The sequence below is a fragment of the Sus scrofa genome, unplaced genomic scaffold, assembly GCF_000003025.6.
Source record: "Sus scrofa isolate TJ Tabasco breed Duroc unplaced genomic scaffold, Sscrofa11.1 Contig1914, whole genome shotgun sequence".
NCBI lineage: Eukaryota > Metazoa > Chordata > Mammalia > Artiodactyla > Suidae > Sus > Sus scrofa.
In genome coordinates this window covers 3654792-3671475 of record NW_018084979.1, presented here as the reverse complement: position 1 = coordinate 3671475, position 16684 = coordinate 3654792, and the positions used below count along the sequence as shown (strand labels likewise).

Sequence of the window (16684 nt, the reverse complement as noted above, 5' to 3'; positions counted from 1 at the left end):
GGTACCATCTCACCTTGCCCACGCACACCCACATCTGCGTCGTACACACACACACACACCCCCACGGGCACATGGACGTCCAGGATTTCCAGCTCAGCCCCAAAGCCGAGGGCACTAAGGGGCCCCTCCGATCACAGCCCCCACGCCCCCCCAACTTGGGGCCACTCCCGGAAGAGCGTGGCTCCCCCGCAGAGAGACCCCCGCTGGACGTGGGTGCCGACCACCCATTCGCACTGAACCACCCTCGAAACAGAGCGCGGGCCCACGGTCCAGCCCACACTCAGAGCCCACAGCCAAAGCGAGGGCTCAGAGGCCAAGGCCGGCCCACGGTCCCCGTGCACCCTGCTCCGGAGTCCGAAGCCAGCCCAGCCCCGCCAGGCCTCCCTCCCCAGGCTCAGCCCGCCCCTCCCTGCCCCCAGCTCCCAGTGCCCGTGCCCCCCGTGCCCAGCCCAGTCCCTGTGCCCACGCCCACCCCTGCGGTCCACCCTCCCTGCTGGCCACCCCAGGCCCCAGGCCTGCAGAATGAGGAGGCAGAGAAGCCTTCTGGGGAGAGGCCGTGGGACCCTGGGGCTGCGGGCAAGGCCCTCGGGGTGGGAGGGGGCCCTCACGGAAGGAGCTTCCCGGGGGGTCCACGCGGCCACCGTCTCGGCCCAGCTGCCCCACCCCCACTCACCGTGGCCTCGCCGGGGCCTCGCTCCTTTCTTAGCAAAGCTCCTTCTCCCTGAGGAAACTGTGCAAGTGGGGGAGGCTGCCCTGGGTATCAGGGCGGCTGGGGTGGGGGCACTGGGGATCTGTGTGTGTGTCGGGGGGTGCACTGTGGCTCTGCACTGACGGAGGTGGGATGAACAGGGGATTTACCGGAGTGGGGTGCACTGGGGATCTGTGCAGGTGCGATGGGATTCCCAGGGAATCGGTTCAGGAGCAGGTGGCTTTGCCCTGGGGATCTGTTTGCATGGGGTGGGGTGCACTGGTATTCTGTGCAGAAGACATGGCGTGCACTAGGGATTCGTGCCGGTGGGGTTGGGGTGCACTGGGGATCTGCGCAGTTGCGGCGGGGTGCAGTGGGGATCTGCGCAGGTGTTGGAGTGCACTGAGGTCTGTAGGGTTGGGGGGCACTGAGTAGCTGTGCAAGTGGGGTGGGAGATGCACCGGGACCGGAAGTGAGGGGGTGGGGTGGGCTGGGATGGGAGCAGGTGGGTGGGGTGCCCTGGGGATCAGGTAGGGGGCCTTCGTGATCACTGGCATTGGCAGGGCAGGGGGTCCGGGCTCTGGCGAGTGAATCTGTACCTAGACGAAGGCCAAAGCACACGTAAATACATCCACACCTCTGACTCTCAGCTGCAGCCGCCCGCCCAGGACACACGACCACCATCCGCAGGAACCAGCCCAGGCGGCGGCTGCGCCCTCTGCCTCAGACCTGCCTCTGTCTACAGGGACAGCCCGCCGGACAGGAGGTGCCCTGGCCACCACACGGGGCCAAGCCGCGCTGGCCGACCCGCTGCCCCTGCCCCACGGCCTCCATCACCACCCCGACACGCCCTGTGGGAAGGAGCCCTCTGCACGCGGGAATCCTTTGAAAGGTCGGCGTACGCATCACACAGGGTGTTCACCTGTACTGCCTGTGCGCCTAATGGGCCCTGCTATGCACACGCCACCTTCACAGTAAGAGTGAACACTCCCAGGCGTCGGAGACCCACGGGGCGGCCCCGCCAGCGGGTGGGGGCCGCTCCCTGGGGGCTCAGAACACACGGCCTCGGCTTTGCCCCGGGAAACACGTCCAGTGGAGCAGGAGACACAGGTGTCCGGCAACGGCTCGGGGCCGTGGTTACAAACGGCGCCCGATGCATCCTGGGACCTGGACCCAAGGAGGGGGCGAGGGGGAAGCTGGCCAAGCCGCCTGGGCAGGGAGGGGATGGCTCCCGGAGGCGGAGGTGAGCAGAGAAGGGGGCGGCGGGGCCGGCCCGGGGCCTGAGCAGCGCCACGGGCGGGGAGCGTCCTGCTGGGACCACCGCTCTGCCCTGGGCCCGCCCTCCTCGTCCTCACAGGACTGACCTCAAGCCAGGGCTGCCCGCACCTGAAGGGCACGCAGACCACCCCAGGAGGAGACTCCGGGCCTTTCTCTTTTTCGTTTTTTAATTTCATTTGACTTTATTCTATATTATTTTATATTATACCGTTTTAGGGCCACACCCACGGCATTTGGAAGGTCCCAGCCTAGGTGCTGAACCAGAGCTGCAGCAGCCGCCTGCACCACAGCCACAGCAACACCAGAGCCGAGCAGCCTCTGTGACCTACACCGCAGCTCGCGGCGACGCGTCCTCATGGACGCCAGTCGGATTCATTCACGCCGCGCCATGACGCAAACTCCTCTTTCGCAATTTCTTCCATTGAAGGGTAGTTTTACACCGTCGTAAATTTGCCATGTTGTGTTACTTTCAGGTCCCCGGCACAGCGGCCCGGCCACACACACATATGCATCCACACCCACGTGCAGACAGGCAGACACACGTCAGGACACATACACAGCGGTGTGTGGAGAGGTTGATCCCAACCTCCTGGCTCATCTCCCCACCTCTCGCCCTGGGGAAGCGTGCGGTGGCCCCATGTCTGCGGGTCCGTCGCGGTTTTGCTTCGAGTCCACTCGCACCCCTCCTTTTAATCCCACACGCAGGCAATGCCGCACGATGTCGGTCTCCGTCCGCGTCGCTTCAGCCAGAGGAGCAGGACGACCTCTAGGTCCGACCTCGTGGTGGCAAATGGCATCGCCGCATCCTTTGCACGGCTGAGCGATAACCCGTTGTGCCTGTGCCCCTCACCTTCTGCAACCGTCCGTCCAGACGGACGTTTGGGCCGCTTCCTGTCTTGGTCATTGCGAGGAGTGCTGCGACGGATGCTGGAGAGCCCGTGCGTTTTCACGTTGTGGTTCTCTCCCACTGTGTGCCCAGCACTGGGGTTGCCGCATCGGACGGCAGTTCTGTTCGCAGTGCTTTCAGGAAGCTCAGGCCGCTTTCCGGAGTGGTCGTACCTACAACCCCACCGACAGCGTAGGGGGTTCCCTTTTCTCCACACCCTCTCCAGTATATACATCCCGTTTGCAGACTTTTTGATGATGGCCACTCTGGCTGGATTGAGGCGCTACCTCATGGCAGTTCTGATTTGCCTTTCTCTAATAATTAGCAACAGTGGGCACCTTTTCATGCGTTTTTGGCCAACTGCATGTCTGTCTTCTTTGGAGAAATGCCTGTGTAGGTCTTTTGCCTCTTTCTTGATGGGATTCTTCATAATCAAGCTGCATGCCTTGTTTGTATGTTTTGGAGATGAATCCCTTGGCGGTCCCTTCATTGGCAAATAATTTCTCCCTTTTTGTAGGTTGTCTCTTTGTTTTGCTTGTGGTTTCCTTTGCAGTGCCGCATATTTTTAAGTTCCGTTAACTCCTGTTTGTTTTATTTTCTTTCTATTTCCATTATGCCAGGAGATGGATCCAAAGAGCTACAGCTGTGGTTTCTGTCAAAGAGTGTTCTGCCTATTATCCTTTGGGATTTATAGGCATCCGGTCTTATGTTTAGGTCTTCGATTCCTTTTGAGTTGTGTGCGTGTGTGTCTGGCGTTAGAGAGTGTTCTGCTTTCATTCTGTTACGTGGAGCTGTCCGGTTTTCCTGGCACCGATCTTTGAGGAGACTTTCTCTTCTCTATTGACTACTCTTGCCCCTTCGTCATGGATGGATTGACCTGCCTCCGCTTCCAGCGATGTATATGTTTGGTTTTAAGCCAGTGCCATACTGTTTGGGTGACTGCAGCTTTGTAGTAAGGTCTGAAGTCAGGGAGCCTGATTCCACCAGCTCCATTTTTCTCACTTTTTCCTCACTCATTGCGTTGGCTATTTGGGGTATTTTGTGTTTCCATGCAAATTTTTGAGGTTTTTTGTTCTAGTTCTGTGGAAAATGCCATTGGAGATTTGAGAGGGATTGCACTGAGAGTGAGGGTGGCCTTAGGTGGTATGGCCCTTTTGCCAGTATTAATTCTTCCAGGGCAGGAGCATGGTCTAGCTTTCCACCGGTTTGTGTCGTCTTTGGTTGCTTCCAGCAGTGCCTTATGGTTTTCAGAGTCCAGGTCTTTGTGTCTTTGGGTAGGTTTATTCCTGGGCATTTCATTCATTTCGAGGCACTGCTCAGTGGGATGGTTTCCCTAGTTTCTCTCGCTGCTCTTTCATTGTTAACGTAGAGCAAGGCAGCCAATTTCTGTGTGTTAATTTTGTATCCTGCAGCTTGACCAAATTCATTGGCGAGCTCTAAGAGGTTTCTGGTAGTGCCTTGAGGATTCTCTAGGTATCGCAGCACGTCACCTGTAAAGAGCGGTAGTGTTACTTCTCCGTTTCCGATTTGGATGCCTTTTCTTCTCTAATTGCCCTGGCTAGGACTTCCAAAACTCCGTGGAAGGAGAGTGGTGAGAGCAGACATCCTTGTCTTGCTCCTGATCCTAGCGGAAATGCTTTCGGCTTTGCACCGTTGGGAATGCTGTTAACTGCAGGTTTGTCAGACATGGCTTTTACTCTGTTGATGTAGTTTCCCACTAGAGGTTTTATCAGGAAGGGGTGTTAATTTTGTCAAAAGCTTTTTCTGTATCTGTTGAGATGATCAGATGGATTTTGTTGTTCGGTTGGTCGATTCTCGGATATTGAGGGATCTTTGCATCCCTGGGATAAAGCCCCTCGATCATGGCGAGGGATCTCTTTATTGTACATGTGAACGCAGTTTGCTAATATTTCGTTGAGGATTTTTCCATCTATGTTCATCGGTGATGTTCACCTGTCATTTTCTCCTTTTTTTTTTTTTTTTGGTTTTTTTTGTTTGTTTTTTTTTGTTTTGGTATCTTTGGTTTCGGTATCGGGGCGATGGTGCCTTCACAGAATGAGTTTGAGAGTGTTCCTCCCCCTGCAACTTTTCGGAAGCGCTTCAGAAGAATAGGTGTTAACTCTTCTCTGGATGTTTGACAGAAGTCATCTGCGAAGGCGTCAGGCCCTTGACCTAGGTTTTCTGGAAGTTTTTAAACCACATTCTCAATTTCAGTGCTTGTCACTCGTCTGTTTGTATTTTCTAGTTCTTGCTGGTTCAGGCTTGGTAGGCTGTTCCCCTGTAAGAATCAGTCCATTTCCTCCGGGTTGTCATTTTATGGGCAGACAGTGGCTCCTACTAGTCTCTTATGAGATTTGTGTTTCAATTGCATCTAGTTTTCGTCACTGATTTTATTGAATTGAATCCTGTCCCTTTTGTCCCGATGAGTCTGGCTAAAGTCTCATGTGCTGATGATACAGCTGCGGGTGCGGTCACAGAAAAGGACAAAAAGAAAGGGGAAAAGAAAGATTTATCGATCTTATTAGACTTTTCCAAGAACCACCTTTTGGTTTATTGATCTTCTCTACTGTTTCCTTGGTCACTACGTCATTAACTTAAGCTCTAAGGTCTATGATTTCCATCCTTCTATTGACTTGCACCTTTGACTCTTCTTCCTTCTATAAATGTTTTAGATACAACATTATGCTGCTTATTTGACTTCCATCTCCTTTCCAGAGAGGTGATTGTATTGCTAGGACATTTCACTTGTTGCCGTGCCAGTCCAGGGTGAATCCAGGAAACATAAGCCCCTCTAGGGGTTTCAAGTGAGAAGTGATGCCACCCAGGAAATCAAAGGTGTATAAAATCGGCACGCGGGCTGGCAGCATGCCCACAGGGGAGAAGGTCGTCGAGGCTCGGGGGCCCCCGGGAAGCCCAGGGTCTTCTGCCTCAGAGGGCTCCTCGGACTTGTGCGTGGGGGCATCAGGGTCTCAGAGAATGCCCCTCAACAGAACACAGTCCATAGGAGGAGCCCGCCGTTAATACACTCCAAGGTGAAAAGCTGAACTCATTTCCACTAAGATCAGGACCAAGACTAGGATGGCCACCCTCACCACATAGTTGGCCGCCGTGTGCTCAACATGGTAGTGGAAGTCCTAGCCCCAGCAGTCAGAGAAGAAAAAGAAACTAACGCCGTCCTTTTGGAAGAGAAACGTAAGACTCTCACTGTTTGCAGAGGACATGGCGCTGCACGTAGGAAGTCCTAAAGATACCACCAGGGAACTGCTAGAGCTCATCAGTGCATTAGGTACCGTGGCAGGATACAAACTAATGCCCAGAAATCTACCGCATGTCTACACACTCGCAACAAAAGGCCAGAAAGGGCGGGGGGGGGGGGGATAATCAAACTTATCAATGCATCCAAAAGAATAAAACACCTATGAACAAACCTACCTAAAGAGGCAAAAGACCCGTACTATGAAGACTAGAAGACGCTGATGAAAGCAATCAAAGATGACACAAACAGATGGAAAGCCAGACCATGCTCCTGGATTGGAAGACTCAGCATTGTCCAAATGACCGCAGTAACCATGCAATCTACACATCCAACCATGCCATCCCTATCAAATTGCCAGTGGCATTTTGCACACAACTAGAATAAAAACTTCAAAATTTATGTGGAACACAATATACCCCCAAAGAGCCAAAGCAACCATGAAAAAGAAAAGTGGAGCTGGTGGAATCAGCAGTTCTAGTTCTGTGAAAGATGCCGTTGGAAATGTCATACGCGGGGCCCGACCACACCCTCATGGGGGCAGAAGGGGTGCCCACCAGGGCCAAGAGGCCAAGGGCTCACACGCGGGGCCTGGCACCTGGGCTGTGGTGGGCAAGGCAGCATAAGCCCAGTGGGACGTAGAGAACCGTGACGGCCTGGGTTCCCACGCCCTCCCCTGGGTCCCAGGCACCACTCACCCACCCCACACACCCACATGAGCCGCCAGGGCACTGTCTGGACTCCCCCCAGGCCCTCTGGGACAGAAACTACACAGAAGGAAAGGGAATTTCAGGAAGCAGCCAGGCCAGCAGGTTTCGATTCCCTTCTTAGTGTGCAGGGCTGTGGGCAGGGAGGTCATGCCTCCAGGGACCAGACACCCACCCGAGGAAGCAGGGCTGCAGGCACAGAGCACAGACACAAGGAGCCACTTGCACCTGGGGCCAGAGCAGGAGGGGCCCGGAGCCCGGGGCAGCAGGGGAGCCACCTCCTCGGCCCCCACACTCGGTGCGTGGGGTCCACGAGGACTGGGGCAGGGGCAGCGGCGGGGGGACGAGGAGGGGGGACCCCACAGCAGGGCTGCAGCCGACCCAGCCCAGGGAACGCAGCCTGCACGCCGGTCATGTCGCCCGCCCAGCACAGGGACCAGGGAGCCCTGGCAGGGGTACACCCACGCCAACAGAGCTGGCGCCCCAGAGGCCAGAGGAGGTCGGTGGGGCCGCCAGGCCTCTGCGGAACATGATGGGCTGGGGTCAGAGGCCTGAGGGATCTGCTCGGCCAGGTTGCTGGAGGCACAGGGCTGGGCAGGGGCTGAGGACGAGGCCAGGATGGACAGGTGGGTCTGGGCGGAGGACTCAGGGAAGAGACGGACACAGCGCAGGGGACAAAGAGGTCACCTGGGGTTGCAGGATCCTGTCCCGGCTGCCGGAGCCCGCTTGAGCCCCAGGGCAGGTATGAAAGCAGTAACTGTCGGGTCCCGGGGAAGGAGCCAGGGCCACGGGCAGCAGGTGAGCCGGGAGCAGAGCAGGCAGGGCGGGCCGGGCTCCTGTGTGCCCAGAGCTGGCAGCACAGGGACTGAGCCTAAAGCTCCACAGGCCGCAGGAGGGCTGATGGGAGCCAGGGGCCTGAGGGCAGGAGCGGGAGCCAGGGGCTGGGAGCTGGGCGCCAGTGCAGCTGAGCCAGCAACTAGAGGGAGCCAGGGACCAGACAGGCTCCAAGGGTGGTCGCGGCGAGAAGAGGGTGAGCTCAGAAGGGTCAGGAGCCCCTCCGGGAGGGGACCAGGTGGGACAGAGGCTCTGCCAGGGGGACGCTACCCAGAGAGGGTGGGCACCCAGGGCTCCGGGAACAAAGGCCAGCCCTGGGAAAGAAAGGAAGCCAGGAGTGGAGCTAGACAAGGCTGAGGGTTCGGGGGCAGGAAGAGGGGTGGTGACACTGAGGCCCAGGAGCCCCAGGGAAAGGGGCAGGTAGGCTGCAGGTGAGCAGGGAACCGGGAGGGCGGAAGAGCTGTCCTTAGAGCTGCTGGGAACACATAGAGCTGGTGCAGGTGAGGAGGGGTTGGGAGGGCAAGGGGGCTGAACCTGAAGCTCCTCGGAACTGGTAGAGCTTGTGCAGATGAGCAGGGGCTGGGAGGGCAGGGGGCAGTCCTGGGACCACCTGAGAGCTGTAGATCTTGGGCAGGTGAGCACAAACTGGTAGGGCAGGGGAAGAACCTGCAGTTCCTGGGAGCAGGAGGAGCTTGTGCAGGTGAGCAGGGGCTGGAGGGCAGGGGGCTAAACCTGGAGCTATTGGGAAGAGGTTAGGCTTGTGCAGGCGAGCAGGGGGTGGGAGGGCGAGGGTCAGTCCTGGGAGCCCTTTCGAGCCAATAGAGCCCAGGCAGGTGAGCAGGGGCTTGGCGGGCAGGGAGCATCCCTGGGATGAGTTTGTGCAGGTGAGCAGGGGCTGGCAGGGTGGGGAGCAGTCGTAGCAACTCCTGGGAGCTGGTAGAGCTTGGGCAGGTGAGCAGGGGTTGGGAGGGCAGTGAGCAGTCCTGGGAACTCCTGCGAGCAGGTAGTGCTTGTGCAGGTGAGCAGGGGCTGGGAGGGCAGGGGGCAGCCCTGGGAGTAGTAGACCTTGGACAGGTGAGAACGAGCTGGTAGGGCAGGGGAATGAACCTGGAGTTACTGGGTCAGCAGGAGCATGTGCAGGTGAGCAGGGGCTGAAGGGCAGTGGGCTAAACCTGGAGCTATTGGGAAGAGGTTAGGCTTGTGCTGGCGAGCAGGGGGTGGGAGGGCGAGGGTCAGTCCTGGGAGCCTTGCGAGCCGGTAGAGCCCAGGCAGGTGAGCAGGGGCTGGGAGGGCAGGGAGCATCCCTGGGACCTCTTGGGAGCAGGTAGAGCTTGTGCAGGTGAGCAGGGGTAGGATGGTGGGGAGTAGTCCTAGCAGCTCCTGGGAGCTAGTAGAGCTTGGGCAAGTGAACAGGGCCTGGGAGGGCAGGGGCTGAAGCTGAAACTCTGGGGAGCAGGTGTAGCTTGTGCAGGTGATGAGGGGCTGGGCTGAGGGGTAGGTTCTGGAGGTCCTGAGAGCCGATAGAGCTTGTGCAGGTGAACAGGGCCTGGGAGGGCAGGGGCCACACCTGGAGCTTCTGGGAGCAGGTAGAGCTTAGGCAGGTGAGCATGGGCTGAGGGCAGGGTGCAGTCCTGGGACCTCTTGGGAGCAGGCAGAGCTCGGGCAGGTGAGCAGAAGCTGGGAGGGCAGGGGGCTGAACCTCGAGCTCCTGGAGGCGGTTGAGCTTGGGGAGCTGAGCAGGGGCTCAGAGGGCAGGGGCTTCCCCTGGAGGTCTTGGGAGCAGGGGCAGCTTGTGCGGTTGAGCAGGGGGTGGGAGGGCAGGGAGCAGTCCTGGCAGCTCCTGGGACCAGGTAGAGTTTGTGCAGGTGAGCAGGGGTGGGTAGGACAGGGGGCAGTCCTGGCAGCTCCTGGGACCAGGTAGAGTTTGTGCAGGTGAGCAGGGGCTGGGAGGACAGGGGGTAGTCCTGGTACCTTCTGTGAGCAGGTAGAGCTAGGGCAGGTGAGCAGAAGCTGGGAGGAAACAGTTGAACCTGGAGCTTCTTGAACCAGGACGAGCTTGTACAGGTGAGCAGGGGCTGCAAGGGCAGGAGGCAGTCAGAGGGATCCTGGGACCAGGTAGAGCTTGGGCAGGTGAACAGGGGCTGGCAGGAATAGGTTGAACCTGGAGCTCCTGGATGAGGAGGAGCTTGTGCAGATGAGAAGGATCTGGAGGGCAGGGAGCAGACTTGGCTGCTCCTGGGAGCAGGCAGGGCTTGGGCCGCTGAGCAGGGGCTGGGAGGGCAGGGAGCATTCCTCTGACCTCCGGGAGCAGGTAGAGCTTTGCAGGTGAGGAGGGGCTGGGAGAGCAGGGGGCAGTCTTGGGAACTCCTGGGATCGGGTAGAGCTTGGGCAGGTCAGCAGGGGCTGAGAGGGCAGGGGGATGAACCTGGACCTCTTGGGAGCAGGTAGAGCTTGTGCAGGTGAGCAGGGGTGGGTAGGACAGGGGGCAGTCCTGGCAGCTCTTGGGAGCAGGTAGGGCTTGGGCAGGTAAGCAGGGTCAAGGAGGGCAGGGGACAGACCTGGCAGCGCATGGGAGCAGGTAGAGTTTCTGCAGGTGAGCAGGGCCTGGGAGGGCAGGGAACACTCCTGAGAGTGCCTGGGAGCGGGTAGAGCTTGGGCAGGTGACCACAGGCTGGGAGTGCAGGGGGCAGTCCTGGGACCTCCTGGGAACAGGTAGAGCTTGTGCAGGTGAGCAGGGGCTGGGAGGGTGGGGAGCAGACCTAGGACCCCCTGGGAGCAGGTAGAGCTCGGGCAGGTGAGCAGGGTCTCGGAGGGCAGCGAGCAGCCCTGGGACCTCCTGGGAACAGGTAGTGCTTGTGCAGGTGAGCAGGGGCTGGGAGGGTGGGGAGCAGACCTAGGACCCCCTGGGAGCAGGTAGAGCTCGGGCAGGTGAGCAGGGTCTCGGAGGGCAGCGAGCAGCCCTGGGACCTCCTGGGAACAGGTAGTGCTTGTGCAGGTGAGCAGGGGCTGGGAGGGCGGGGAGGAGACCTGGGACCCCCTGGGAGCAGGGCGAGCTTGGGCAGGTGAGCCGGGCCAGGGGGGATGCAGGACAGGGCAGGGGCAACAGAGTGGGGGTGAGCTCAGGGGAGCCCCAGGCTCGAGGGAGGGGCCGATATAGGGCTAGCCAGGCTGGAAAGTGGGCTCCTGGGGGGAAGGTCCCCAGGACTGCGGGGGCAGGGGCAGGGCTGAACAGACGCCATGGGTCACAGGGATCGGGCCAACGGGCCATACCCTGTTCCAGCAAAGTGAGTGGACATGGGACAGAGCAGCTGGAGTCCTAAGTGAGAACAGCGGCACAGGGCAGTGCACATGGTCGGGGGGTCGAGGGGCTCATCTGGGCCTGAGCTGGGGAAGCAGGCAATGGCTGAACAGAACAGGGGGGAGAGGACCGGCCCAACCGGGCAGGGGCGCATGGGGTGCTGGCGCCCCGTGGGAGAGGAAGGCCAGGGGCAGGGCTCGGCTGCAGCAGTGCTGCCAGGCAGGCTGGCAGCGGGAAGGGCAGGAGCAGAGGGAGGGCTCTGGCCTCAGCAGGCAGCTGGGAGGCCCAGAGCTGGGCTGCAGGGGCCGGGGCTCTGGGGAAAGCTGCCTCGGGTGAGCTCAGGGCCAAGCCAGGAGCCCCGGTGGAGGAGGGACCGGTGGGCCCAGAGGCCCAGATTTGGAGCCTGGGCCAGGGCCGGAGGGATGGCAGGGGAGGGGCCTCGGAGGAGACTACCTGCCCTCGCCCAGGGAAAGGGGCATGTTGGTGCCAGGGACCAACGCGCACGGGCCTTGACTGCAGAGCTGACCCAGAGGAACGGGGCCTGGAGAGCAAACAGCAGGCCAGGACCAGGGGCCAGGAGCAGAGCATGGGCAGTGGGTGGCAGTGGGTGGCAGTGTCCCTGCCAGGCTGGGGAAGCAGGACGGTGGCCTCAGGGGACCAGCAGAAGCTGGCCAGGAACACAGGCCACCCGCTGGTCGGGCCAGGCACCCACAGGGGCTCTGGGCCCTGGCGGGCTCTCATCCAGGCGGTCACCCAGCTCTGACCAGGCAGCTGCGCCCAGAACCTGCAGCTGCAATGGCAGCGAGCTGGGCGGCTGGTCTGCCGACTTTCTGGAAGCAAGTGGGTGCTGGGCGCAGCGGCCCCGCTGTTCGGAGGGCCCGATTCGCTGCCCGCCCCACAAGGAACAAGGCCCTGGCGGTCACGCAGCCTCCTCTCTTCCAGCCCCCAAGACGGCCCCATCGGTCTACCCTCTGGCCCCCTGCAGCAGGGACACGTCTGGCCCTAACGTGGCCTTGGGCTGCCTGGCCTCAAGCTACTTCCCCGAGCCAGTGACCGTGACCTGGAACTCGGGCGCCCTGTCCAGTGGCGTGCATACCTTCCCATCCGTCCTGCAGCCGTCAGGGCTCTACTCCCTCAGCAGCATGGTGACCGTGCCGGCCAGCAGCCTGTCCAGCAAGAGCTACACCTGCAATGTCAACCACCCGGCCACCACCACCAAGGTGGACAAGCGTGTTGGTGAGCGCCTGCGCTGGGGGCGGGAGTGCACGTCGAGACAGGCCGGGGTGAGCCCCCTGCCCGCAGGGACCAGTTCCCAGGATGGAGAGTCCCGCCCAGGGTGTCAGGGCCGCTCACCTCTGTCCCCTTCACCTGCAGGCCCAGGCTCAGGGAGGGGTCAACTCGGCACTTCGGAGAGGCCAGGGTGGGCACAGGCGGGACCCCTCCCCCGGCCCTGGGCCCCCAGCAGCACGAGCTGCTCTGGGATGTACCAAGACCTGACCCTGACCTGAGCCCAGCCCTGGGCCCTCCCCACCCCCAGTGACCCTGTGTGTTCTCTCCTCAGGAACAAAGACCAAACCACCATGTCCCATATGCCCAGGTAAGAAACTCGGGCCTCGCCCTCCTCCCCAAGGAGGTAGCCTGAGCCCAGGTTCGGCCCGAGGGGGGACAGGTGCCCAGGATGACCCCAGGCCACGAGCTGACCCGCACTCTGTCTCCCCCACCAGCCTGTGAATCACCAGGGCCCTCGGTCTTCATCTTCCCTCCAAAACCCAAGGACACCCTCATGATCTCCCGGACACCCCAGGTCACGTGCGTGGTGGTTGATGTGAGCCAGGAGAACCCGGAGGTCCAGTTCTCCTGGTACGTGGACGGCGTAGAGGTGCACACGGCCCAGACGAGGCCAAAGGAGGAGCAGTTCAACAGCACCTACCGCGTGGTCAGCGTCCTACCCATCCAGCACCAGGACTGGCTGAACGGGAAGGAGTTCAAGTGCAAGGTCAACAACAAAGACCTCCCAGCCCCCATCACAAGGATCATCTCCAAGGCCAAAGGTGGGCAAGGGGGGCAAGGGGGGCAGGCGGAGAGGGACCTGTGGGGCCACCTGGGGGGACCATCATGCTAACTGAGGTGCCTGGCCTCACAGGGCAGACCCGGGAGCCGCAGGTGTACACCCTGCCCCCACACGCCGAGGAGCTGTCCAGGAGCAAAGTCAGCATAACCTGCCTGGTCATTGGCTTCTACCCACCTGACATCGATGTCGAGTGGCAAAGAAACGGACAGCCGGAGCCAGAGGGCAATTACCGCACCACCCCGCCCCAGCAGGACGTGGACGGGACCTACTTCCTGTACAGCAAGTTCTCGGTGGACAAGGCCAGCTGGCAGGGTGGAGGCATATTCCAGTGTGCGGTGATGCACGAGGCTCTGCACAACCACTACACCCAGAAGTCTATCTCCAAGACTCCGGGTAAATGAGCCACTCGCTGCACCCCTCAAGCTCTTGGGTCCCAAGAGCTCACCTGAGCCCCAGCCCTGTGTACATATCGCCCGGGCCAGCATGAAATAAAGCACCCAACACCACCCTGGCACCCGCAACGCTGTCATGGTTCTTTCCGAGGCAGAGCCCCAGTGCAGGCGCCACCCGCGGGGCCAGGGACAGGACAGGCTCTGGGCTAGAGGCGTCCCCGTGGCGTCGGGGGGAGAGGTCCCACCTGGGCCAGACCCGGTCGGTGGGGGTCTGAACAGGCCCCCTGGGGGCTGCCCGAGGCCGAGGAGGGAGCTTTGCCTGAGGCGGCCTCTCCTGCGGGCTGCCCTCCTGGCACACCTGCTCCGGCTGCTGTGTGTGGACGGACGGGAGAAGCCCTCCAGGCCCCCTCGGGGAAATGACTGCCCAGGTCGTCCCGCCTCTGTCCAAGCCCAAGCTCAGGGGCAGCGGCCCGTCCTTGTCCCCAGGTTGCCTGTCCCCTGGGTCTCCTGTGCCCACAGGGTGGGGACGGCCCTGCTCCTCCCGCAAACACCCGACATCAGGCCCCCACCCCGCCTCAGGCCACGGGGCTCTGCCCTGCTGGTCCCCGCAGGGGGCCAGGCCTGGGCACTCGTGGCAACACTCACCCCTGTGTCCCACAGGGGCAGAGGTAGGCAGCCCAGAGTGTCCAGGGGAGGGACAGTCCCAGACACCCCCAGGAGTGGAGCCCAGACCCACTGATATCAAGCCCCTCCCACCGAGCTGCCCAGCCCCCCCCACCCCACCGCCTTCCTCCACTCGCACACCCGGGCTCTCGCACACGCATGCACGCCGCCCCCACCTCCCAGCACACCCGCCCACCGCCTGCATCCACATGCACACACACCTGGGCACACACACACCTACCCACGCACACATGTGTACACCCCCGGGCCCTCACAGACCAGAGCATGGAGCTGGGTCTCACACACCCTCACCGGGGACACCAGCCCGGCCCCATCCCCCGAGGCCCCACGGGCTGCTCAGCCACACTGGCACACTAGACCACACGGACCCGCTCCGACGCCCGGCCCCGCTCTTCCCCTGGCACCTACGCCCCCTCCGGAACAAGCAGAAATCCCCAGCCCGCTTGTCCCCAGCACAGCCGCCCCCGCGGCCCGGGGACACACACCCCAAGGCCGTCTCGGCCCTTCCCTGGGCCAGAGCCCACCGGGCCCCTGCTCAGCTTAACGCCCACCCTCCGGGCCTGGCCCCCTCGGAGAGAGGGCGGGGCCTGAGCCACTGGCCTGCACGGTCAGGACACCCCCTCCCAGACGGTCCCCATGCTCGGGGGCCCCCACCAGAGGAGAGGGGGCAGGACATCCCTGGCCAGGCTGAGACTCAGCCCAGGATGCAGGACTGGGGGGCCGGGGCCGGGGCCAGGCACTGAGCTCAGCCGGGGGGTCCCCCACCTGGAGCCACCCCAGGCCCCGCGGGCTGGCACAGCACTGACCACCCCTCCCCGTGCAGAACTGCTCCTGGAGGAGAGCTGTGCCGACGCCCAGGACGGGGAGCTGGACGGGCTCTGGACCACCATCTCCATCTTCATCACGCTCTTCCTGCTCAGCGTGTGCTACAGCGCCACCGTGACGCTCTTCAAGGTGAGCGGGCCAGCCCCGCTGTCACCCGTGCCCCGGAGCCCCCTGCCGGCCCCTCCCTGGCCCTCCCTGTGGCCACGCTGTCACTGTGACGGCCCCTCCCTGTACCCGCCCTGGCCTCTGGTCCTCGCCGGGACACGGTGGCTGTCGGGGACCGCGGGGCTGGCAGGCGGACCCTGGGGGGCGGTCCACGTGCGGCCCGGGCTGCCCTCACCCCGTGCGCCCTGCAGGTGAAGTGGATCTTCTCGTCGGTGGTGGAGCTGAAGCGGACCATTGTCCCCGACTACAGAAACATGATCGGGCAGGGGGCCTAGGGCGCCCTCCAGGGCGGCCAGGGCCGCCCCAGACCCGACAGGACCGCGTCCGTCAGCTCAAGCTGCTCCGCCTGCGCCAGGCCTGCCTCCGCCCTCTGACCTCGCCCACCTCTGGCTCTCGGCCACCTCGCCCGCACCTCTGCCCTTGGGCATCGCGGCCCCCTCAGAAGGCGCCCCGCACCCCCACCGCCCCTCGGAAGCCCGAGTGGGCAGCAGCTCGGGCCCCGACCTGACTTGATGGACACCCACCACCACCAGCCCCCGCCAGAGCCACGGGACACCGCCGGGGCCACGTGTCCTCACCAGGAACGCCCAGCTCAGCCAGCAGGTCCAGCCGTCCACGAGGAGACCGGCGTCCAGCGGCTGACGGGACAGGGCCCTGGCTCCCTGTGGACCCCATCCAGACCGGGCTCCAGAGGCAGGGTCCCCGAGAGGAGGCTCCTGTGTCACAGCCTGGAGTGGGAACAGCTGCCCCCAACGCCAGCGTCTCCCAGCAGGGAAGTTCCCAGACGGGCCACCAACAGGCGCTCAGGTCACCTCCAGCCCAGGGCACTCGAGGGAGGAGGACCTGGGCCCGAGGCCACGGGAGGAGCCCCGGTGGGGACAGAGCGGCCCTGCCCAGGGAGGCCGTGAGGTGCCGCCAGACCGGCCTCCTGGAGGAGGTCCCGCTGACTCGGACCCCCGCAGGCAGGACGGGCCCTCGCTGGACACAGGCAGGGGTGGAGGGGCCACCCAGGGTACAGGGCAGCCAACCCATCCCAAGGTCCGCGGCCTGAGTCACGTCTATTGGACCATCCGTCCATCCAGCAGGAGATCCTTCTGCCTGCCCCGGGGCCTGGGTGTGAAGTGAGACCCCCAGGAGGGAGCCCCAGGCCCCGGACCCCCAAGGCCGCCCCAGAACGGACTCTCCCGCCCTGTCTCTGCGGGAACCCCAAGTGGGTTCACGGCATCCGGGGAGCAGCCTCGGGACTGGGAGGGAAGGCTCATCCGCCGAGCTGTGGTCGCTCTTTGTCCTTGGTGAGTGTCTGGAGCCCAGGCACTCTCCTCACTCTTGCTCTCATTTTTCAAAATAAACCACTTTTACAACCCCTCAGCTCACTGGGACCTCTGCCTGTGTCACCCGCCTCCCCCCCGAATCCCAGCCTGGCGTCCTCCCACGACCTCCGCCCCTGGCATCCCCCCATGAATTCCTCCCCCACCCCCAAGCCTCCTGGGCACAGCGGCCAGCCTGGGGCCTGGCGGGGCCACGAGCGACTCGCATGTGTTGGCTGTGTCATCAGCCTGTGCTGCTGTCGCAAACACCGCAGCCAGTGGGGTCGCCGGACAAA

At 62.3% G+C, this 16684-nt stretch overlaps 1 long non-coding RNA gene and 3 gene segments (V, D, J or C); 3 read left to right on the top strand and 1 right to left on the bottom strand.

Annotated features, from left to right (window-relative positions):
• LOC102165485 overlaps nucleotides 1-16684 on the top strand; it is a 194344-nt gene that overhangs the window by 102975 nt on the left and 74685 nt on the right.
• LOC110258352 lies at nucleotides 3603-16519 on the bottom strand. Its single transcript, XR_002341097.1, has 2 exons — nucleotides 15660-16519; nucleotides 3603-5311 (listed from the first exon to the last, which is right to left on the bottom strand). It is a non-coding gene; the product is annotated as an uncharacterized LOC110258352 (long non-coding RNA).
• On the top strand, nucleotides 7327-13536 carry LOC110258346. The segment is given in 5 exon segments: nucleotides 7327-7438; nucleotides 11887-12180; nucleotides 12506-12541; nucleotides 12669-12995; nucleotides 13088-13536. Coding segments are annotated over 5 exon segments (1083 nt in total).
• LOC110258348 lies at nucleotides 14247-16449 on the top strand. The segment is given in 2 exon segments: nucleotides 14247-15045; nucleotides 15273-16449. Coding segments are annotated over 2 exon segments (402 nt in total).